This window comes from Astatotilapia calliptera, chromosome 19, assembly GCF_964374335.1.
Source record: "Astatotilapia calliptera chromosome 19, fAstCal68.1, whole genome shotgun sequence".
In the NCBI taxonomy this organism is placed as follows: domain Eukaryota; kingdom Metazoa; phylum Chordata; class Actinopteri; order Cichliformes; family Cichlidae; genus Astatotilapia; species Astatotilapia calliptera.
The window spans coordinates 11,675,460-11,700,486 of NC_137440.1; the positions used below are offsets into that span (position 1 = coordinate 11,675,460).

A 25,027-nucleotide genomic window follows, 5' to 3' on the forward strand; every position below is an offset into this window, starting at 1 on the left:
GCGTGAATGGGTGGATGACTGGATATGTAAAGCGCTTTGGGGTCCTTAGGGACTAGTAAAGTGCTATATAAATACAGGCCATTTACAACAGATTCTGACCATGCCATATAAATGTTGTAGTAGAAATCAGAATTTCGGCATCTTTTCTCTCTCCATCGCTCTTCTCCTCTATTTTTCTTCTCCTTCTGTTAACTGTCTTCCTAACCTCTCTTTCTTTCTCTTCCCTGTCCCCCGGTCCTGTCCTTTCTGATTGTAACAACTCAAAATGAAAAAAATAAAATAAAACCTGAAAAATAAATTATAATAATAAAGGTCAAATAAGATAAGACAATCAAGTGGACCAGTATAGCAAATGCTGTAATGTCTACTTGGGGAAATAAATCTGCTGGGCATTTTTCTTGGCCTTCAGGCAATAATTCTGATCCACGTCCAAATCATATCTGACAGATATTAAAACTTAAATATGTAAAAACACATTTTTATCCAACAGTTTTATTTATTTACTTTCATCACGTTTATATTTATGGTTCTTATTTGTTTGAAAAACAAAGTGAACTCGTAAACAAACACTGTGATTGTATTGTTCTGTACTCAAACCGTAATTCAATCATTCACAGTGTAGGAATTAGTATGTTAATGTAATTGAAAAACCTATGGCCATAACCCGAGGTTAATGGCATCATCAAAAACTAATTGGGGTCACGAGTTATCAAGCCTGGTGTCCAATCAATGACACAGGCTTGCAGGAGTGGGTCAGAGCTACTGTAACACACTCGGGCAATTTCAGTGTGCTCTTCACAAGGATGTGAAGTGCGAGTTGGCTTGGAGGAGAGAGATCTCTGAAACGTTGGCTACAATCTTCTCACTGAGGGTTTCAGTATTAAACAAGCTGTATATAGAGACAGTTTAAGGCTGGGGCTACGCGCCCCACATGTTGGGATAGCTAACGATAATTATTTTCACTATAGACAGATTTAATAAAAACAACACACAGCATTACGTTAGCATGCAAATACCACTGACTGCTGATATACATCAACTAAGAAGCGGAATATTCGTGTATTTGTGGCAGTTTTGCCGTTGTTTGCTCACACTAAAAGTAAACTGAATTTGTCACGTGTTTTAAAGGTTAATATCAGGGTTTAGTGGCGGCAGGCTGATGCAGCAGGACAATAAACCTTGAACTAAAATTCCATCTTTTGAAGCGGAGCGGTCGGAGCCCTAACCTTAACCTGACGTAGATGTTGTGGAATTACCTCAGGAGAGCCGTTCGCACAAGATTAAAGCGCACTGCTGAGCAGAAGCAATTCCGTAAGGAAGAATGAGGTCCGCGGTTTGTTGTGCAAGCTTTTTAAAAAGCCGCTGATTGGAGCATTTTCTGTCTGGACAAAATGTTTCCGTTACCTCACACATCTTTGCCATTTCTCTACTGCAACTTCACTTCCAGTATAACGCATGTACACCTGCTCATATAACCAGGCTCTTTTAGTGCCGCGCTAAATCAATGCCAAGCTGTTGGATGCCACATTATGATGTTCTCAGAGCGCGCGATCAGTGGAGTATTAGTACTCTTCAGTAATGACACCTTTGGGGACGTTCCTGGCATTTAAATGAATGCACCGACCAACCTTCTCCCGCAGACTTAATGCCATCAATGGACTGGGAGTCAGGCCCCACAGCCTGATCCATGAGTGTCAATACTTTTCTTTCAGCGGAGCCCAGCAGACTCGGTCTAACCGCTGAGAGGGCTATTATTCAGAAGAGCCTTGGAGGACAATAACTGCAACTGATAGCCCTTCCTGCTGTTGCATCTTCATAAATCATTCACTGTTTATGTCTATTTAAAACGGACGGTGATGAAAGCTTTGCAAGGTGTGACAAAAGTTGCATATCTCACTGATTACACAGAAAGAGCTTCTGAGGTAGATGTTAACATGGCCAGACTCCTCATATCAGCATGATCCTCGCTGATCACCAACCATAACATTTCATTTGTCAGTATATATCCTCTGGATCACATATCTGGCTTATTATGTAGTCATGAAAGAGAAGTATTTAACAGTAGAAGCTGGTTTCTGGATATCTGCTGACCTACTTCCTGTTCTGTTATCCTGCAGAGAGACGTCGCAAACACTTTGCCAGAAAAGCTCGCAATTAATCCTTCTGCTGTGCGTGTGTGTCTGTGTTTTCGCGAGGGTCGGGTTAATAGTGGCGAGGTGCATTAATGGATTCCGTGGGTGTTGCCCATGGACGTTTCCACGCTTCTGTGGAAAAAAAACAAAACCGTGTGATGGAAAAGCCTTTTAAAAACCTGCCTGAAGAGCGAGAGTAGAAGAGCGAGGGACTCATCGGTGTGTGTGGGTCGTGCATCTTACTGTGACTTTCTGACAGTGCATACCACAAACTACGGGGCTGTCACCGGCCACACTGCACACTGAGGTCAGACGCAAGGTCATCTTTGCATAATGCCTCCAATTTATGTCATTATTTGCTTTTAGGCTTGTGCAGACCCGAAGCTGAGCAGACAGACAGTGTGATTTATGCAGAAGTCTCAGCAGCCCTGTGATGAATTTTTCCTACCCGCTCGTCCCCAAGTGGAACACATGGCGCGAAGGAGAAGCTGAACAGGATATACTTACATTATGCAGCAGAGGCAACATCAACCCTGAGCCACAGGGGTCGTAGTTCTGCCCAAATTTCAAATAAATTTAGCAGAAAAGGTGTATTTTTTGTTAAGTATTACAGCTCTATAAACAGGCTCCTCCTATTCAGGGTTTATGTCTTTATTTAGCAGGGTGCTGGACAGTAGTGCTCATCCACCTCATGTTTAAGGTGCAGATAAAACTGAAGATGAAAAGGTGAATGGGGCCGGTGCAGAAGCCCCACCCACCAGTCACTGGTTAACATACCTGCCCCCCAAGCCCCAGGGTAGTTCAGTATTAATCCTGTTACCTGGGTAAGTTTGATCTAAAAATAAGTGTGGTCAAACAAGACCTCATTTTTCCTGCAGCATCACCTGCTCTGAGTGGCTTCTTCAGAGTTTAGTCCACCTTCCACATTATCCCCAATTTTGCCTCCAAGGTTCTTTCTGTCGTCACCTGAACTGAAGAGCACTCGAAGTGATTTTAGTTAACAGGAGAGAAAACAAGTGAATTAAAAGTTAGGTTTAGAAGTAAATCTAAAATGTTTTTACTCTTAAATCAAAGTCTTACTGGAAACACATCACAATCATCGGCGTAGATCACAGAACTACCGCAGAGTATTTGCCTTTGATCTCGTCTGCACATTTTGCCCCAAAGTCTTGATAAAAGGAAAGAAACCATCGAACTGTCTGAAAATGAGAAAGTAAAATCGGGCTTTCTGCGACTGAAGTTGAGGCTGCGGGTCTTTAATGGATCCCGCTGCACTCGACTCAAACCTTGGCTGATAAATGCACTCGATATATGAGAACAGAGGCAGATAAAAACACTGTGCTTTGGAAAAGCAGGTCTGGGATACCCTTTAAATTGTCACATTATTAAAATACACTTGTGAACCTCAGCTATAATTACAGTTTTCACATTCTGCAGAGAGAAAAGAAAGATGGCTCCGCTGAGCGAGATGCAAAAGTGAATCTACTTTCTTTTATTGCCACCTTTTAGAAATGACTGAAAACGGGAATCTGCCAAACACAATGTCTTCATTTAGTGTCTGGAGTACTGTTAAAACACAATTTCAAAACATAAAAGGCAGTATGGTAAAATATGCAAAAAAGGAAACACTGGATAGAATATACAATTTAGTAATAGAAAGGATGTCGTGTGGTGCCTCTCATGTTTATCCAGAGCTGTGTTCAGGTGAACACCTCGTGAAGGACGAGGTGAGGCAAACAAAAACCGACAAATACCTCGAGTCTGTTGGTAACACAACCTAAGACTAAACGTTTAAGGACACAAACAGCACTCTTTAGTACAGGTGTCCCCAACTCCAGGCCAGTTTTTAGATGTGTCCTTGATCCAACACAGCTGATTCAAATGACCTCCTCAACATGTCTTGAAGTTCTCCAGAGGCCTGGTAATGAACTCATCATTTGATTCAGGTGTGTTGACCCAGGGTGAGATCTAAAACCTGCAGGACACCGGCCCTCGAGGCCTGGAGTTGGGGACCCCTGCTTTAGTAACTCATTTTATTCTAATCTGATGGGTTTGTAAAAGCAATAATCAAAGTAACTCGTCTCGCGTCTCTCTGTAACGTAATTGTTTGAGTGAGTTTTTCGCGTGTCTTCAGCTCATCTTATCTTGTAATCCTCTTATGAGTGTTTTCCTCCACCGACAAGTTATCGAAACAAAAGCCCTCAATTTCCTCACCATTTAATAGGACACGTCCCAGAAGAGTGCGCCTAACATGTTCTCACAGCTGATATGAAAACCCATGAAGGAATTCTGATGACTACAAGGTTCAGCCATCAGGGGCTTGACACCGACGTGCTGGTGGGTCAAATATGGAATATTAAAACTGGTGCTCGGGGGATTGTGCACGAGAGAGGTAACAGTGAGGCAACAATTGCTCCTAAGAACACAGATCCATGTTCATGATCTGAAATTACATCAGATGTCAGGAAAATGAACTCATTTAAAGAGGTTTTATGAAGCAATAAAGGTTCCAGAAGCTGGAAAAACTACACTTTTATATGAATGTCAGCTACTTTCAATCAGTCATAAATACAAAAAATAAAATAAAATTAAGTGTAATCATTGGGAAAACAGTGGTTTATCCAAGCTGCAAGGAGGCTGTTGTCTTATTTTTACTCTAATTTGACTGATGTATCTCCTAACCGGTCGCAGCAGATGGCCCCGCCCCTCCCTGAGCCTGGTTCTGCCGGAGGTTTCTTCCTGTTAAAAGGGAGTTTTTCCTTCCCACTGTCGCCAAAGTGCTTGCTCATATGATTGTTGGATTTTTTCTCTGTATGTGTTATTGTAGACTCTACCTTACAATATAAAGCACCTTGAGGTGACTGTCGTTGTGATTCCGCGCTGTGTAAATAAAATTGAACTGAACTGAATTGAACTAAAATATAAGGCACTCCTACTCTGACTTCACTTTTCAGACCTCTAACCCAAACCCCATCTGAAACATAAATGGGCACAAAACCGATAACCTCAGAAATAGTAACACCGTTTTGCATTTAAGTCACATTTTTATTTATGTTTGAATTTGAGTTTTCATTATTAGCAGACAGCTCACAAAGGTACGACTGTACCGGGGTTACAGTACGTAACCAATGGTTGTTGGTGACCTATAATGAATTAAAGTGAGAGGAAATAAAGGGATTTTTAGACTGTGGGTGAAAACAGCTGCGGCACGCAAAGGAAACAGACAGAAAGCATGCAAGTCTATTATAATCAACCCTCAAACTAAACTTGTGAAAGTTTAAATGATAATTATATGAGCTGTTCAACGTTTTTATGTTTGGCAGCCACAGCGGTATGAACCTCCACAGTTGGATCCCAGAGAAATACTGGTGGACGTTGAGACATTGAACAGAGTGGGATCAATACTTAGAGTTTGACTGGTATCATCATGTTTTTCTTTCTTATTTGCAAACATAAGAAACCATGTGTAGAATATGTGATTGCATAAACATACATGTTTATATTCAGGACATCAGATAGATGTTTGCTTTGTGCAGCACTACAGGGACACTGACTCACTAAACACGACCCTGCAAGGAAAAACTAAAACCGAAAAAGAGCCAAACAACATTAATTACTAAAACTTGTAGCTAGCATGCGTCATACCTCTGGGAGTCCAGCAGATCCCTGGGTCTGATGATGGCCTTGACCAGGGCGTCTGGCCGCACTGACTTCTGAGGCGACATCTTGGGGCTGGAGTCTGACTCGCCGCTCTCCTCGTCCCCCATGGCTTTAACATAGCTGCTGCTCCGCATCCGACGGCAAGGTATCTCATCGTCCTTCCCACCTCCAGGATAACCCCCCCACTCATCCTGGGGCACCTTGTGGGTAGGGGGAATAACAAAGACACATAATAGTTGTTTTTGCTACTTGGGAGCAGAGCATTAATACGCTTTCATCTTTTAAAGCTTTTAAAACAGTGAGCGTTTGGAAGCATGTTTGAGCCGCTCCATGAATGTATTATTCATGATGTTTTTAGCTCCGCTTGTTCCTCACTAACTTCCCGGTTTCCTCCTTTAGCTGCTGATTGCTCTGTACTACAAAGCTGCTAACTTTGTTTTTTTACAGACTTTAAAATGCCCATAAATCTGAACCAAACCTCAGACCTGTCACTGCAGATGACCTCTTATGTATTTGTATTGACAGAACATATTTATTACTACAACTTTAACAGCCTTTTCCTCTCAGTGTGGCTCTCTTCAGCATTACAGATGCTTGCTTTACAGAGTTCTGCTTTGCTTATTAGAAAAAGTGTATTCCTGATACTTGGTGTAGTAGCATTCATTATGTAAAATTACATTTAAAACACTGAATTCACTGTATTAAATATTTTAAACAATAACAGAGGACAGAGGTTTTTCTTAAATGACCAAGTCAAATATGCAAATCAAACGTTTATTACCATGAGACTAAAAACTGATTTGCAAAAACTAAACATTTCTTTCAGCAGTTTCACAACAACAATAATGAAACAGATAAAAACAAAACCGCGAGCACCCTGCAGCTCAGCATGTAGCACCGACAGAATTAATCTGTTAAATCTTGATTTTCACTCCTGCCGTCAGACTCCTGAGCCATCGTCTGAAGACTCTCTGAATCCATTCTGTACCAGTGAAAGTGTCACTCGCTGCAACACAACCCCCAGTCACGCACCGCCCTACAGGCTGAGCGGAGGCATCTCCAGTGGTGAGGGAAAAAGTGTGTACTACTATAAGATAACAAGCGGTTGCTGGCAATAGCAACATGAAACTGGTTGCAAAGAGCTTTGTGGAAAACCTGCGGTTGCTTGTAGTTTGCACAGAAGATGCTGATTTGTCTCTAAATATTTTTACTTCTGCTCATCAAGTGTTTGCAGACAAGTGGGTGACCTCTGTACAAACATCAGGCAACCCTGTGATCCTCTATGGGACCAGCCAATCACTGCTGGACAGGGAAAGCATTTTTCCCTTGTTACTGGTAGTTGTGTGACAGGTCTGTGGGAGTGGGGCCTTAGCCGGGTGTACTTCTCAAGAACTTCCACACCGTTTTCCTGGTTTCATCAGGATTCTCATACTGAATTCTGTGGAGTGGATGCAGGGAAGATTAGTGGAGATTATAACCTCGCTCCTCCATATTTACCTGATCTCCATACGTACTCGCCCCCTCGTACACTCCGCTCTTCTTCAGCTTCTCTTCTGCTGTTCCACCTGCTCGCCTGACTACCACAGGAGCCTTTAGCTTCCACTGGATCTCCGGACTACAAACTCTCTCCCTACTTTTGAATCGCATCTTTAAAACCATCTATTCAGAATTGCATATCCTTCATCATGACTCTGTCTTCGTCTACTTTTACATTGTTTAGTTTTTGTACTTTCATGCTTGTTTTTATTTTTCATTTACCTTATGTTTTTATGTTGTTGTACTAACAACATAAAGACCTTGAGGGTCTTTAAAGGTGCCTGTGAATAAAATGTATTATTATTATTGTGTCAGTGAACAACAGATGATTGCACCTTTACTGGACACTGCAGAAACGTCCAAATGTTACTTCTGGTGTGTTGTTATAGCAAACCAAAAACAGGTTCCTGAGTATGCAGCTACCCAAACACAATCTGCCGTCTTCTCGTACTTTCTGCTGATTTTTGGAACAAAGTTTGGCGAGTATTGTGAACGAGCCATAGCGGTGAGATATTTTCACCAAGTTAACAATACAGAATAACAGAATCCTGACCCCGGTGTCTCACCTTTTTATGTAAATGTAGTTGTTTTAAAACCCTGAAGCCATAAAAGCAGCGCTATAATATTTCCGTCAATGAAGCAACATGCCGCTTGATAGACACTTGAACTGAACCCCGACCTCTGGCACAGTTTGTTCCACCCATTGAGCTATGCAGATCCTTTCTTGATTTCTCGATGAGTCAACACACATTAACGCCTTCACACAGCTGTGCGGTGTTTTAGTATTTCTGCAGTTTGGCCAGGTTACAAACTGCTCAAAACCTCGACTGAAAGTCGGCTGTGAATTTGACTGGGCTGCTGATCATAATTACCGCTGGAAGAAAAGCTCGAAACCAGAGGAGAAAAGGAGCTGCCTCTGCTCGCTCTGTCGTAAGCTATCGGAAGTGGAAGCCTGCCATCGAAACGAGCAGGGCACTGCATATGTTGCAATTTTCATCCACTTGTTAAACCAGGTAATTGAGTATCCACGTGAGAATCACCATTTCCCATTCAGAGCGAGAGCACTCATTGGCTGTCTTTATTGCATACGGAGCAAACAGTTCACACTGAACACACAACATCACGAAGGTCTCGAATGTGGAGCGAAGAGGAAGACAATCAGAGGCTCTGTGTGGCTGGAGATTAATACACTTTAATATTAGTCAAATTCAAAATTCAAATTCAAATTTTATTTGTCACGTACACAGTCATACACAGTACGATATGTAGTGAAATGCTTGGACAACTGCTCGTGACCTAAAGAGAACAAAAAAGGAAAAGGCTATGAATAAGATAGGAAATAAATATGAAAAATTAAAAAGGGTAAATTTAACTAGGAAGGAATAAAATATAAATTAAGGTTAAAAATGAAATAACTGTACAACACAAATTAGAATGAAGGGTAAATTTAACTGGGAAGAATAAGATAAAGATAAATATATAAATTAAAGTTGAAAATAAAATAACTGTACAACAAAATACACAATATAGAATATAGAATATAGTCACACGTGCTTTGAGCAGATAGGCTGCTGTGTTATTTGAAAGCGTTTGAAGCAGAACACATGTAACTGTTACCATGTAACTGTGTTATGGGTACAGATGATGTGGAGGAAAATTAGTTTCTGAATCATCATCGTACCACAAAGGAAAAGCGACTCCATTATGGTACATGCCGTTACACAGCACACAGCAAAGCCATTAAAAGGCTCTAATAGGTTTCTGTATTGAAGACAGTGGTGCAGCTTATTAAAATGTGCTGGGCTAACTTCACCCACTGATATAATGAATCAGTGATGATTGTTACTCCCTCTCTCACTCGCTCTCTTTCCTGCACACATTTTTCTTTAAAAAAAACAACAGAACTGAGTTATTGTGTTGATAACAGCTGAGTCAGGACCTTAGCCTCACTTACAAACACACAGCTGCAAACACAAACCCCTCTTACTCCAGCTTTTCTATTTTGCTTTTTAGATTAACCTCGCTGCACTCTGTGATGTCACAAGCTTAGCTAGCCATGCTTTTACATGATACGACACCGTCAGTCATCATTCTGTGTGGAAGCTGGACTCACTTTCACATCTTTATGGAGATCTCGAGTTTTTATTTTGTTCAATCTGACCGCTGAGCAGTTTTCTTTGATTTCATAGTAACTCTGCCGCCCTGGTTTTAACATGTCCTCAAACCACAACTGAAACACATACACAAATACAAAGTTTGTGTTTTCCTCCAACAATCAGATGTTTCTGAAAATGAACTGGGTGGCAGCTGACTGACAGCGGCAAATGTCAGGAGGAGATGGGCTACATGCAAATGTCATCAATGCATCAGGTAGATGACTGTAATCACTCCCTGATACAAATGCCATCAGCAGGAAAAATAGCAAGTGAAATGTGAATTTTATTCAAACGGGTATTTGCTGCAAATAAAAGAGTTATCAGTTTTATATGGAAAAAATAGAAAAACATCAAGAATTCATCAAAGGCATTAAAGCTGATGTTATATTTATATTCTGGAACGTAAACGGCACTAATCCCGCAGCGTTAACGTGCGCACACTCACAACTGCTAAACTAGCGAGTGTCATCAGATCAAAACATCTTGAACAATCGAGCAATTATTTCCTCGATCATGATCCACGCTTTGTTGCAAAAAGCTGAATACAAGCATAATGTCCTAACGACACGTCCGTGATGTGAGTCAGCTGTGCCCGGCTCTGGGGACGGAGATCTGGTGAATGTGGAGGCCATGTGAGTACAGTCACGGTCATGTTCCAGGAACCAGTTTGAGACGGTTTGAGCTTCGTGGGGTGGTACGCTACGCTGTGGTCATGAAAGGATGGACGTGGACGACACTCAGGTAGGCTGCTGTGTTTGAACGATGCATCTTGAACACCATTACATCGGCCTGAACCACCGATACCGCTATTACGTTGCTTACAACAATTCTGACCCTACCATGTGAATGCTGCAGCAGAAATCGAGACTCAATCTTCTATTGTCCAGTTTTGTTGATCCCCTGTGAACTGCAGCCTCAGTTTCCTGTTTTTAGCGCCTCAGTGGTCTGCTTCATATCAGCACTTTTATTTCTGTGCTTAATTGCTTTCTGTCTTACATTCACGCTCTGATGGATGCATCGGAAAGCAGCTTGGGGTTAGTGTCTTGCCCAAGGATATTTGGCATAGAGACTGGAGCAGCTAGGGATTGAACAGACAACCGTCCAATCAGATGACCTGTTTTACCTCCTGAGCAACGGGCGCTCCCAGTGCTCACTGGATAACTTCTGTTTTTTGGACGATTCCCTGTAAACTCTGGGGATGTTTTGTGGGAAAGTCCAAGGAGATTAGCAGTTTCTGAAAGACTCACAGCGGTCTGACCGACACAAACAGCCACACCACATTCAAAGTCTCTTAAATTTCCTTTTGTCCCCATTCTGATGCTCACTTTGAACTTCAGTGTCTACAAGCCCAAAAGAGCTGCTGCCAGCTGACTCAGAACCAGGTTACCCAATAAAGTGGCATTTTGTGATGACATCACTGAGGAAGTTGTGTTAGGCTTGAGGTGTTTGGATGTGCTGCACAAAATGCCTCTCGAACACTAACATGTACTCGTGTGTGAAAGGAGTTACAGAAGCTTACTGTGATGCAAAACACACAGTTAACTGGGACATGTACACAGCCATATGGATACACTCTCAAACACACAGCGATACAAGTCATTCATCTCCCCTCCAAAGACAGACAGACACCATCTACCAAATGGAGTCGATGGGTTAATTAAGTCTTGGAGGGGTTTGATATTTTTAGACGTCTAATTAATGAACGGAATGCCAGAGGACAGGCACAAGCTGTGGTGAGATTTGTTTAATTTAAATTTGCTGATAAAGAGGATAGATTCCAGGGTGTCTCCCTGTGAAGATAAAAAACAGCGAGTGGTCAGTTTCTGATCGTACGAGTGCTTCGCTGCTCACCTTGACCTAAAGATCCCACTAAGAGAGGAATTCAGAAGTGAGCATCCAAAAATGTTCCACAGGGAAACTTTGATGAAGCTTCTGATGCAATGATGTGAATACGAGCCAAGATTTGTGGGAGCTCTGTGAAAATTCACAGTGGGAAATTTTACATTTTAGCTTTTCTCTTCACAATAACGGAACTTTAACTTGATTTAATCAACTGGATTCTGCTCAAAAAATAAGAGACGCGGTTCGGGGAAAATTTTTTTTCTCGTACTATAATGAGATTTTTATGACCACAACTCCTGGTACGTGCCCAAGCTGCTCCGACACTTCAGCAATGGCAGCAAACAACCTTGCCTCACCAGCATCTCGTAGCAGGATTAAGCAGACACTGGCACATTTGTGTGTCTACTTTTACTTTGTCTACTTTTACTTTCACAGCTTTGATCTGTGGCTCTGTCGGAGGCCAGAGAGAATGCAGTGTGTATATGTGTGTGTTTGTGTGTTTGTGTGCATGCCGGTAGTGGGGGTAGCCAGGCCCCGGCCAATGCTCCTGCAGTGCTGCAGTGCATTTCATTGATTAACTCTGCGGCTCTATCTATACACCCACTAAGAGACATAAGTCACTGGTATTAAGTAAAGAAATACGCTGGGGCAGACAGAGGGAGAGAGAGAAAGAGTGAGCAATGCACTGTGCAGAAATATGGAGAGATGGCTGATACCTATTGGTTGATGGGAGTTAGAGTGCTCTTAAAGGTGCAATCACTGGTAATCCCATCCACCAGCCTCCCACTACACACCAACGTGGACTCCTCATGTCTCATGCTGCTTTTGCACAAACATGCAACATTCACAAATCTGCAGTCTCAGCTCATGTTGTTTGTTTGTTTACTGCCGCTTTACATTTTCAGACAAAGTCGTAAAAGTGTAAATAATCGTGCTCAGTAACAAAACGACAGCAGTCATGCCCCGGGAAGATGAAGAGAATAAATTTGTCATTTTGGCTGTAACAGAATCAATCTCATGAATACCAACAGCACTTCTCAGAGTGATTCAAACACTAAAGCTGCTGTATGAGCATCAGCAGAGCTCACAGGGGCAACGAATGATTCCAAGAGCTTAACAGGAGGGTTCTAATCTGCAGACGTGCTGGCAGCTCTATGAACCTGAACTGTGAGCTAAATGGTAACTTTATAAAAAAAAAAAACGCTCACCGGGGCATTTACTCAACGGAGCGCGCTCCTGAACTTGAGATGGTTAACGAGCAACAGCTCAGTCGCTGTAGAATAAAAAGAAGATGCCAGTCTCCTTGCAGCTAGAACCAAATCTGTGATTGCTGAGGGGTTTTTATTTCTGCTGTTGGAGACTGATTGCAAGAAGTTGCAGCAACTGTTGTTTGCCTGCAGTCATTCTCAGCAGATTAGAAAAGGTCTGCAAATAATTACTATTTATTCTGGTTATATTTCTATAAACAAGCTTGCTGAATGCCTGGGTCATTTTGCAGTTTTTGGGTTCTGCAGGATCAGGATTTGTGGAATAAAAGTAACTGATGTGATTTTCTGTGTAGATAAACGGCAACACAGTTGCAATTTTTGGAATCTTACTATAGTTACATTATCACAAACATATTGCAACAATTAAATTGTTAGATGGTAACCAACTGATCACAGACAGTCCCCGTCTTCAAAGCTAACAAGACTGCAAGTTTACATGGTTGCAATAATTGTGTAGCACTCTAGCATGAGCACATCTGCCACATCAACACTCTACTGATTTTTAACTGATATTCAGCAGCTCGTTCCACCTTTTAGCATGCTTTCATGAAGCTGCTGGCTTTCGGTTTAAGGTTTTGTGCTTTATGAATAAATGCACAAAGTTTGCAGCAATCATTTGAGTAAACGTTGAGATATTTCACAGTGAAGCAAAGCTGTGGACTGACATTAAAATCTCTGAAATCTTGAGGGCCGCAGCATCTTTGTGATGATAACTCGATGTAAATGAGACTGCCCAACATTTCTGCACTAAAAACAGAAGAAAGACATTCAACCAAGACTTTTTCAACTCTTCACCCTTGTTCTGTTGCTAAGAGGTGTCTCAAACAAACAAAAAACCTTTCAGATCAACAAAAGGAAGAACTTCTTACAGAAAGTACACACAAGGACAGATTTTCCTTTTGAGTATTTTGATGACAGATAAAAGAGACGGCATGAGGTTCTCTTCTGTTGTGAGGGGGAAACCTACCTACGCTTTTCATCCTTCACCTACCCCAGCATTACAAATACATATTCTTCTCTCCTTCTTATTCATTCATCAGAACTCTGTGCAGTCTGTGATTTTGCTTCCACGTTTGTCCCCTGTGGTAACACCTGTGCTGAATGCTGAATGTACTCATGTGTTCATGTTCATGTAAAATGAACAATATTACTTTTTTATTACTGCACAACTGGTTTATCAGAGAATTCTTGCTTGCGACGAAACTTCTCCAAACAGACTGTTAGACACTGCATATGGAGTGCTGGGGTATTTTGCACCACATGGTAATAATACACTTAAACAGTGAAGAAGTCTTGGCAGGAAACGCCTGTAAGGCAGAAAATATGGCTATTAAACCTCCCAAGAATTAGGATGGCATCATAGCTGGCTATTATTATTGATTTAGCCTGGCTACTGGATCAGAAAAAGGCATTTTGCAGATTGCAGCTTAACAAGTGACTATTTAATGTTTATACCCTGAAACAATCACATTAAAATCAAAAGAAACTTGAGGTTTGACATAATAACACGACTGCAATAAGATGCACGCTGTCACAGTGATAATCCACATCGTCGCCTCCGGCAAACAGAGACAGACAGTCGTCTGATCTTCGGGTTCCTGGGACGAGATCCCTCTACGTAAGGGTTCGTGGCCCGATTGCTATCTGGGAACTCCTTCATAAAAATGCTAGGAAACCCCCGAGTGTGTGTGGGTGTGCGTTACTACAGCTTTCCATCACAGTGCCAGTTTTGTTTCTGCTGCTTTGCACTTTGCTTTTGTATTTTAATCAGCAGCCTTTCTGCCTCTCAAGCCCCACCTTTGGCAAGCCAACATGGCAGTTAATTGGCTTATTAAATCCCACCGCAATGCCCTATCAGCAAAACTATCAAAGACTAATCCTTCCTTTGTACAACGCTACTGTACGAAGGAAGAGGAAGGAACTCTATTTGCTAGAAAAGCTCACTTAATCTGGGCTGAGAGTTGTCAGTAACGCAGAGTTATTGGGTGCAGTTTAATAGACGGTTTTACTTAGAAAGGCTCCAAACCAAAGTGATCTGGAAGTATCTGTGTAGCTGACATATTAAGAGCTGTTTGAATTCTCTAAATCGTTAGGAAAGGTTCTTCAGTTCTTCCTTTATGACCTCCTTTAGTGGAGGATACACTGAGGATACATCCTTCGTGAAAGGAAGGAGATAATTCCTGGCCATAATTCACAGCGATGCAGCATCCGACCATTCATGGAAAACAATAACAAAACCAACAAAGTGTTGCAAAATTAATTAAAAGTGTGTTTTGCAATGCCATAAGATGCTGATACATTTTGAACATGGATTACAGCGTCTGCTGCACACTGCAACGACGGACAAAGGCTGGCCCACACACCTACACGCGCATTACAGTAGATGGTTCAGTGGCTATTAGTGTGTACAGATCTCAGAACGGGCTAATTAGGGCTAATTTGAGAGATGACAGGAAGAGATGCTAATGCCAGGTCTGATTCCCCACCACTTATCATTTTAGAGAAAAATCTTCTATATGAACCCGTCTGTCTTCCCTAATGTCCAGTTCATCCTGCTTCCACGCACAAAGACTCGCACAGACCTGCCACGTGCACAAACATTAACATTTAACTTTATTACCTGCAGTAGGATTTATGGGATTGATTTGTTACAAAGTTGCAAAGTTAGATTACTTTAATAAGTCTATGATAAAAGTCTGTGTCTATAGTTCTACCAAACTTTCAAAGTTTCTCACTCTCTCCGTCATCACCCAAGGACGGCAACAAGGTGACTAGCACCTCATCAAACCATCTGGTGTGTGATAAACAGAAAAAAACACACTTTTTCACGAACACTGCCACTCACACACTGACAGGTTCGGCACACACACTCTCCCTGGATAGGCTTTATGCTGCTGCTGCAGAGCAGACAGTTGTGGGTAATCCCAATTCAGCAGCAGCAGGATCCGAGTACTTCTCAATGTGACCCCTCAGTGTGTGTAGAGTATCATTCCTGACTATTGGCTCCATCTCTCTGCCTGACTGCTCCTGTTGATGAGCAACAACAGCAGCCACGGGGAGCATTGCTTTGTTTCCTCTCTTCTGTTTCCTAAAGTATCTCAGCACATCCACAGAGCCATAAACCTCAGCCATATATACGCATCTCCAACTTTCTCTCTCCCTCTCCTTCAATACGTTGTCTCCGAGCGTTCCCTGAGAGCACATTGATTTTCCTCTGGGGAGGGAAGATGTGTCAAGCCCTGTACGGATCGGATTGATAACGCCGGTCTAAATATAGCCCTGCGGCAGGATATTTTTAGAAGTGTTTATAGTGCTGTGACTCGGACACTACCTCAGCTGAAGACGGGAACAGGTGGGGGTGCCAGCACTGCAACTCTCTCTTTAAGAGATTACTTTCCTTATTGGATATGCAAAAAAACTGGAGTGGATGATGCACCGTCTGCCTGATTCTGTGCTGAAAAACTCATCGTAAAACTCTCAGATGATATCAGCTGAAGCTGATTTCAGTGACGTGTCGGCTTTTCATTTACAACATTAGGCAATCATACGACACGCTCTCTGCTACGAGTCTCCAAGTCTGCTCTTTTTCTTTGCGCTGAACGATCGCTTTATTTTGGCTACAGGGAGTACTTACATGATGCAATCACATTTCACATTGTTATATTTGCAGCAGCACGGTTACATAATGTCGTTTTTCTGGCTTGAATTTGCAATTTGGGATTGAAAGTGTACTTTCTTATTCCATATACCCTGCAGCATGCTTATAAACCCATGAGAACCTTTTGTGAAAAGTGCTGACTCACTGAATTGATCCCTTCTGTGCTATAAGGTCTCCTGCAGAGCCGATCATGGGTCTGAGCTAAATGCTAAACTTTTCCAGACTGAATCCTCTGTGAAATCAGAGAAAACAACACAGTAAAAAAAATCCAGATTGATTTCTGGCCTTTTATTCTCATACTGCCAGCTCTTCCCCTCCAGCACAGATCATTTACAGAGTTAATTGATTTGTCCTGCTGTGCTAGTCCTTTCTATTGCCAGCCACATGCTGAGCCATAGGACAGGTTCACAATGTAATATCCAGGGCAGTGACAAACAAAACACTGTCTTTCAGATCAGCTTTTAAAGCCAACTGAGACAAGCAGCTTTTCTTCTCCTGTGAGCGCAGGCTTGCTCGTCTTTTCTACAAAGCCTAAAGTTCTTGAAAACTCTATAAAACGACACTCAAAGCACTGCAGTGACAGAAAACGAACGCTATCATCGCTCCTTCTGTTGCATCAACATACAAATCAGAGCATTTCATTTAAAAATAAACTCTGTTTGGCGGCATGCAGGTTTGATTTTGTTTGGTCGAAATCTGATGGCCCCGCTTGTATCCCAGCCGGGATGTTGGGGAGTCATAATGGTGCAGTGCAGCTCAGTGCAGCAGTGTAACTACAACTATACTACTGCGCTCACTGAAGATGCAGAATAATGCGATGATGTCAGGAGTTCTGAAAAATTACTCGTTTTTGCGTCTGCTGACTAGTCCCTGTTCTTAAACCTGACCAAAGCCAAACTCACCTGTAGATAGTGGCAGGGCCTGAGGTTGGGCTTGAGATCCGTGGGCATCATTGGCTTTTCCAAGTTGAGTGAGGACTTCCTGTAGGCCTCCTTGGCCTGGCTAACTGTCAGCGTTGACCAGGAGCTTCTCTTCATGAACTTGCCCTCTGGCGCCATGGCTATGCTTTCGCAGGCTGAGCACTTCACGTCGTTGTTGCTTTTGGAGGTCTTTAGCGACAGATCTCCCACCATGTGGCCGTGCACAGACTCGGGGTAACAGTGGCTGATGTGGTCGACTGGATGCCGTGACATGACGCTCGGCGTTCTGTATGTGCTGTCGCTGTCAAGGTTGTCATCCGAACTCCACCAACCTCCCGAGCGCTGCTTGCTGCTGTCGGACTTGCGCTCTTTGCTCTTGCTGCGTTTGCTGTGTTTGTGGTGGCCTTGGTGGTGGTGATGGTGGTGGTGCGAGCTTTCCCTGTGTGAGTCACCTTTGGTGCCGTTCATCTTGGAGGAGCCCTCCAGGGAGTGTGACTTTGTGAAAAGCTTCTGTACTGAGTGGACTAAGTGGCGTATTCGCCCGGGGCTTTCGTTGCGCTGCTCTGTAGTCGTGGTCGTGGTGGAGGTGCGCTGGTACTGCAGCGTGTGGAAGCCGTCCCGGTGCAGTGGCATCTGTTTTTCAAATTGGTCCAGGAGGTTTGCTGGGATTCGGTTCATTTTGCCACTGCCGCCGTGCGAGGATGAGCCGCCGTTGTCTCGAGATTCCCTGCCACCCGAGGCGTTCCCGCCACTGTCCCGCGAAGCGCTGCCGTAGTGCATGCGGGGGAAAGTGCTACTGGAGATAGAGTGGTCAGTGGCCGACATGGACATCGGCATCACCATGCACTCAGAGTGGATGGAGCTCCGTGGGGAGCAGCGGTGATGACCGTCAAGGGGGCAGCTCTCAGTGGGGCTGAGGAGATAGGAAGGAGGCCGTGAGTCAACATGGTGGTGCAGGTGGTCCAGGGAATGGTCACAATCAGCCAGGCCGCAGGTGTGGGCAGAGGTGGGGGAGGTGAGCTGGAGGTGGGCAGGGCGGCCGCCGGAGAGACCCTTCATGTTCCTGGGTGGAGGGGAGTAGCTGTCCTCATCGAAGTACTGCGAGGGGGACCATGAATACTGTTGGTCTGAAAGCAATAAGCAGAGACAATTTCATCAGAATAAGGGTTAAAAAAAGCAGCTTCCCAAAAAAGAAACGCATTTCACACTTAATGATGGGGGAGAAAAAAGCCAAATAACACACAAGTTGGTCGTTATCCAGCTTATTCTCACTCTCCAAACCCACTTTGGCTGCAGGGAGGAAAAAAACAAAAAGTCAAAAAGCAGCAGAGCTGAAATGTGGAGGAGAAATCCACAAATTGCTCTGATAAAATCTCAGCACTCTTAGTTTTCACCTTCTATTCCCGTCTGCGGTGGCATACCGCTGTAAAGATGGGACAAGAGAACAAGACAAAAGAAAGAGAAGGGCAGGCGACAGGTAGGATCCCGCATTGCCATTTATCCAAAGCAAAGTGAAATAATAGCCTATCACTCGCCGGCGCTGGTGTCATCCGTCAAAGCCCCGAGGAGTGTGCCGTGAGGCGTAAGGCCGGGAAGGAGACCTTGGAAGGTGATCTCCAGATGCACCCTCCCTCTCTGCTTCTGTTGGGCATTGTAGCCAAAGATTAAAAACCAATTCTGTGCAATCGGTCACCGAGGTCAAACGTCTCCGCGCTCTATTCCAATGTGTTTAACTTAATCAGAGGAAAGGTTTGCTTTTATGCCTCAGCACTGCATGTTCTAATTACAGGCTCCTTCCTTTAAACATGTCGGGACAATGTCGGTTAAAACTCAACTTTAGTGGAACGCTTTTTTACAAATAACATTTTTTGGCCTGGTCCTCATTTCCACGTGTGCCAAAAAATGAATGCTTATCAAGTTATACAGGTAAAAATATATTTTTGAGCCTGTGAATTATGAGTTTGCTCTTTTTCATAATATATTGATAATTGCGACTGTCCTCCAAACCTCCTGGTTTTCAACGAGCAGCTGAACAGTGCAGTGTGATGTCATATTTCAAACTTATCTGCAGCCTGTCTTGTGAAATAGGAAACAAACAAATAAGCATATCTCAGTCCTCTTGCCAGCCATTGCTACGCCTCATAAAGCCCATGCACTTTCACTCCCGCTGTAACCCCATAAAATGAAGGAGAGTTTTTATGAGCTACTGTGGAACGGGAGAGAGTGAGGGAATGGGACAGTCTCATATCAGCGTATTAACAACTCTATAAATTCCCAAAACATTTCCATAAACTTAATTCTGATACCTTGATATGAATAAAGGACAGCTGGACCCTTAACCGTCATTAATGCCTCAGTCCACAGGACTAAATCTTCAGTGTGAGTGAGCAGAGCACCAGCAGATGTTGGAAGCTGATAGCTGCCTGTTGCACTGACTGAACGTTTGGAAAATGGTAAGCAGACTGTACTTAGTGTTACTGGCCTCTCAAAACATTGCACCTTGAAATTAAGACTAATAACCTGCAGAGCAATTAAATAGTTGTATAAGCTGCACCATACAAATGATCTCTGTGTGGTACTTCCTGGCACTATACAGAAGCTGCTGTCTACACGAGGTAGAAATAATCCAGACATTTTTACCTTGCTGCCCACTCAGACCTCTCTGCATCACATTCACACACCAAATGATGCATCAGGGGAAATTTTGGCATTCAGTATCTTGCCCAAGGACACCTGACTTGAAGACTGAAGGAGTGCTGAAGCACAGACTTCCCTTGTGTAATATTAGTTTGTTTGATGGTTTTTTGGAGGTATTGTTATGGGAAAAAGACCGTTTCACAGGACTCTATGCAATACAGTGAAGTACTAAGTACACACTCTGATTGAATAGCTTGTAGAACAACCTGCGATAACTTGAAGGAATGAGTCCTTGTATGACTTTATCAGTCTCTAATGCTGTTGTGTGTTAATGTTGGCCCACTTCTCTTTACAACGTTGGCTCAGTTCGCTGAGGATTCATTTATGCACAGCGCTCTAGAGGTCCCACCCTGGTGTTTTAGTCAGGTTGAGGGCTAGACCTTGACTGGACCATTGCAGCAACTTGGTTCTTTCTTATTCGCCCTGTTTGAGATTTGCTGCTGTGCTTGGGATCATTGTCCTGTTGATGACCCAGTTTGGTCCAAGCTTGAGCTGTGGGACAGATGGCCTCACCTGTGACAGCAGCTTATGTCCACTCAGTGACTGCCCAAACGATCATGGCTCCACGGTTGGTATGAGGTGTTTGGTTTCTGCACTTTGGCAGTCCTTCCATACTTGTTTAGTCGTTTTCTAATTGTGCTGTCGTGAATTTTAACATTTAACCTGCAAACTGAGGCCTGCAGAGTCTGAGATGGAGCTCTTGGGTTTTCCGTGGTCTGACCTTGGGGTGAATTTACTGGGATTTCCACTTCTGGGAAGATTGTGACATTGCATTAACACACAACAATCCTGCAAACTGCAAAAACCTTTTATAGAGGTGCTCAGACGGATGATGATCCATTAATCGAGTGCGTTTGATTTGCAGTGTCTGGGCGCTCCTTACTCTTTAATTCCTGTCCTGTAATTAGATTTTTACAGTAGATTCCTCTCTTTTTCACATGAACATATAGTGCTGGGAACGGATTTGTCACATTTTGATTGAAAGAATGAAAAGGCCATTTTGCATGTCCAAGATCACTGCATTTCTAAAGGCACATCTTATTATGTTGGATTTGTTCATTATCCTACAAACACCAAGGACTCTGCATTACTGTAACATTTTCATCCATCCTTGAAAGAAGCATTTAAACTCGGGCCTCGTGCCTTTCAGAAAAGAGAACGTGAAGAACAGATTTGTCAGAACAGGTGAAATCTCTAACGGCAAGGTCAGGCAGAAACAGCAACTTTTAACCAACATAACTTCATAATGTGTAACTGACTGCAACATTAAACTATGACTTTTATAATGCATTGCTCTTGTGAAATGTCTCCTCTCATAGAGACAGGGTCCTTTAACAGGGTTCAATGACATCTGCGTTTCCGTTTTATAACCTGCCTCTGTATAAAACTGACTCAGATTCATCTTATCTACATGTTCCTTGTAACGTATTTTGTGAGCACATAGATCAGAAGCCCAGATGTGCTGCACTTACAATAAAATTATGAGAGTTTTGAACTCCAACATCTGCCAAAATCAGCCGAGGAGCGTTTATATGACTGATGCACACTGAGGTCAGTGAAGGCACCACGTTAGTGGATTTTCATGTGCTGACAGTGAAACATTTGAATATCCCTGCAAAAGCTTCACAATCATATAAACTTTACCTGCATCAGTTTTATCTGTGAAATTCCTTTTCAGGTCTTTTCTCCCGGTTAAGGGACTTTCCCTGGGAATATTGAGGATTTAGATTATTTTGTCAATAGTTTGATTGAGTCTCGTACTCGTAGATCAAAAACCTGAGCAAGATCACGAGAACGACTTACTCTGCTGGTAGTGGCTCGTAACTAAGGGTGGATGTTCCCTTTCATCTTTCAAATTGGATCAAATTTATTCCGTTCAAAATAATTTTTAATGAGGTCTAAGATCTCAACCCCTGAGGTGCAGCCGTGCTCTTCTGTTGCTGCCGTCCTCCATCTGTCGAGATGAAAACAAATTCTCGTTGTTTACCAGTCTTACGTGAGGATGTCTTCTTGGCAGCCTGATGTAAAATTAATCCAGGCTACTCTAAGCACGCCCGAGGGAAGAGGTTGCTTTTGTACGGCTGCACAGAACTACGCTGAAAAAGCTCATCAGACGCATTACTGCTGAATGCATTTGAATGGGATAATTCAGGTGGACTTGCTTAGCTTGAGTCCAGATCATTCCCTGCTAGCATGTGAAACAGGAGGATGACGCTGCATTATTGATTGATGCGATGCTACGTTTCTATCTGAAGTTATGTCACTGTCTTACTCCAAGGCTTTTCTTTGACAGCTCACTATTCCTTGAGGTATCTCAGGGAGCTGCACTGAATAAATTACCTAACCGCAGAGTTATGGTACTTCCTGGGATTATACGACAGATGACAGACTCATCTGCCCTCAGTTTCTCTTTCTTCTTTTTCACCTTCTACCAGTGCTGATACCAAATTTATCATCCGCTACAAAAAAAGACAGAAAAAAAATAGATTTGTGATCAGAAACATTTGAAAGTTGACTTAATTTTTAGCCAAAGCACCCTGAGCGAGGCAGACAGCTCTCTCAGTGAGTGCACATCCTTCTGGCAAGTACTTTGCAAACAGGGAGACAAGTATCTGTGACATCTGTGGACAGGGAGAGGGCTTGTTGTTTATACACTGATACCAGCACCTGCCATCACATTATTGGCTTCCTGGCAAGGGTGCCAACTGCTTAGAAGCACTGCTAGGATGGAAGCTGAATCCAGAAGTGCAGTGGAAATAGTGTTTGGGGTACAACCATCAAGCTACTGGGCTTTTAGTGTTGATGTGATGATAATAACGACACTGACTGTGCACATGAGAAAAATTAAGAAAAGCTGATATTTGAGAAAACAGAGACCTTTGCTGTTACTCCAGACATGCTAACTTATTAGAGATCAACTCAGAAAAAGGAAATGATCGTTCAACTTAACGCACACACCCTCCACAATCATCCAATATCTGTTTCACCCCTTGACATAATACACATGTCTATAATGCTGTCACAGGCTCCAGGGCTCAGCTGTGATAAACACACCTTCTACCTGACATTAGGTGTACACAGACAGGAAACAGATTCAGAGGAAGACGCTCATTTATTAAGGCCTTCTGTTCTGTGCTGCCACCCCGCCCGCGCGCACAGTGTGAGTAAAGGTCGTTTTGCTCCTCTTAACACATTAGCATTTAAATAGCATTATATCTGCCCTCAGTATCAGTGACAGCTTCCACTCTTCCACTGGCTCAGGCCCTAACTGGAGTTGAAAACAAAGTTAAAAGTTAATAAAGCGCTGCACTAGACTGAGAGATCAAAGGCATGCGACCTTCAGACTTGGAAGTGGTTAGCGTCGTGGCTAACCGCAGCGCTAAGCGGGACGGGATTTGGTTACGGGCGACTGTGAAGAAGAGTCCTGCTCGTGAAGCAACGTGCGAGGAATAGTTGCAGCATTTTGCATCAGTGGAAGAATCCGTCCTTTCTGAGATGTCAAAAAGCCTGAACTACTTTAGTTCTTTTAATGTGGTTAATTTGGTTGTTTACTGGTTTACCGCTGCAAGAGCAATGAAGACGATTTCCTTAAAGATGGATCGTTTTCCCTGAGAGATAGAGTTTTAAATGATGTAGAAAACAAGTTCAACTTTAACTTTTAAATCGCATACAAAAAAAAGAAACAATTTGTAGAATAACTTCAAAACAACTGCTAAGTTCATTTTAAACCTACATTATTTTTTTATTTTACGATGGGCTCACACCAGCTGTGACACCCATCGTCATGTTGACCCATCAGTACTCGGCACACATTTAATGATTCAGTAATTACTAAATGATTACCAGCTGCAGCAGCCCGGATGGTTTCCACCCTGCGAGTTGTGAGTACTCTGAAAAATCCTGCTACAGTAGGTGATTCCTTCCTTATGACACGCACACACAAAGATAGGCTCATGAGGTGAGTATACATAGTATTGTTTGAAATGGCCTTATCCAGCAGTATCCAATCCAGCTGGCCAAAGTAAAGTCACACCCCTCATTTTCTGAGCAAAACTAATCAATAGAGCAGCTTCCTTATCCATCTCCCAAAGGTTAAATGCAGTCTCCGTAGAATTCTGGCCTTTTCTTCGAAAATCAAAGGAAAGGGAATTGCGTCCTCAACCCTCAGGGCAAATCAGCAATGACCTGAGCTATTCGATTTGAGAAGGAGCTAATGGACAAGGAGACAAAGTAGTAAGTCTGTCAGCTCTGTCAGCCTCGTTATATCTGCCACAGCAGCTCAGATCAAAATAAGGCTGCGACTTACATCTTTGGCAGACATCCTGCTCACTTGTCCATCAAAGCGACAGCACTGGACAATTCATGCGTAGGTCTTGAGTGTAGCATGTGAGCTAAATCTGTACCAGCAGCATTGTAGCTGCTAATGTAATACTCAGCTAAGTGAGCTTTTTCCATCTGACACAGCAATTGGGGACCAATCATTTGTCACTCGTATCTTTTCTCACTGACCATCTGTCTTTCTCCGGCCGTGACACTCGAAACAAACTGTTTCTTTCATGATCGCCGCTGTGACTGACACCTAACGCTGAGACACGAGATAAAAACAGAGCGTCGCAATCACAGCGCCGCGTGGGTCACATGCGGACATTATGTTTGCACGGCTGCTCAGATAGGAGATGCATTGGCTCTTAAATTGGCGTGAGAACGAAATGAAGTAAAATCGTCACGTGACTTCATCACTGATCGTCTGTTGATCTCAGTTCAGAGAAAAAAAGAGCTACATTCATGCTGCTTTTATTATCACCGCTGACTAAACACTCCATTGCATAAAGACAGACATATATGATCACTTCCTGATATGTGTGCATGAAAAACTAAAGCTCTGGCACCAAACTTCTTTCACATCGGGGGCCACAAACAGCCCACTTTGACGTTAGTGTGTCAGACCAGTGAAACTCTGTCAGGGAAAATAAGTTTAACTCCACATTCGATCATGAGATATCTGCTGGATCTTCTGTGTTGGTGAGCTACAGTTTTGATTTTCTTTGTGTCTTTAGGTTCATTGAGTTTTGTGTTTGGCCTCTTTCTGTTTATGTCCTACTTTCCTAGTCCCTCTGAATGTTTATCTGTATTTCCAGTTCATGGTTTCTTGTTTGGT

The 25,027-nt window shown here is 43.0% G+C and overlaps 1 protein-coding gene across 6 annotated transcripts in view; it reads right to left on the minus strand.

The window, feature by feature from the left end:
• The window catches only part of dlgap2a (discs, large (Drosophila) homolog-associated protein 2a), a 209,580-nt gene that overhangs the window by 36,399 nt on the left and 148,154 nt on the right, over window positions 1-25,027 (minus strand). For all 6 annotated transcript variants that reach the window (XM_080294024.1, XM_080294023.1, XM_080294020.1 and 3 more), the window contains 2 exons: window positions 17,155-18,299; window positions 5,778-5,992 (listed from right to left, as the gene is read on the minus strand). In XM_080294024.1, the coding sequence (XP_080150150.1) occupies window positions 5,778-5,992; window positions 17,155-18,299 (1,360 nt within the window). The remainder of the gene's footprint in view (window positions 1-5,777; window positions 5,993-17,154; window positions 18,300-25,027) is intronic.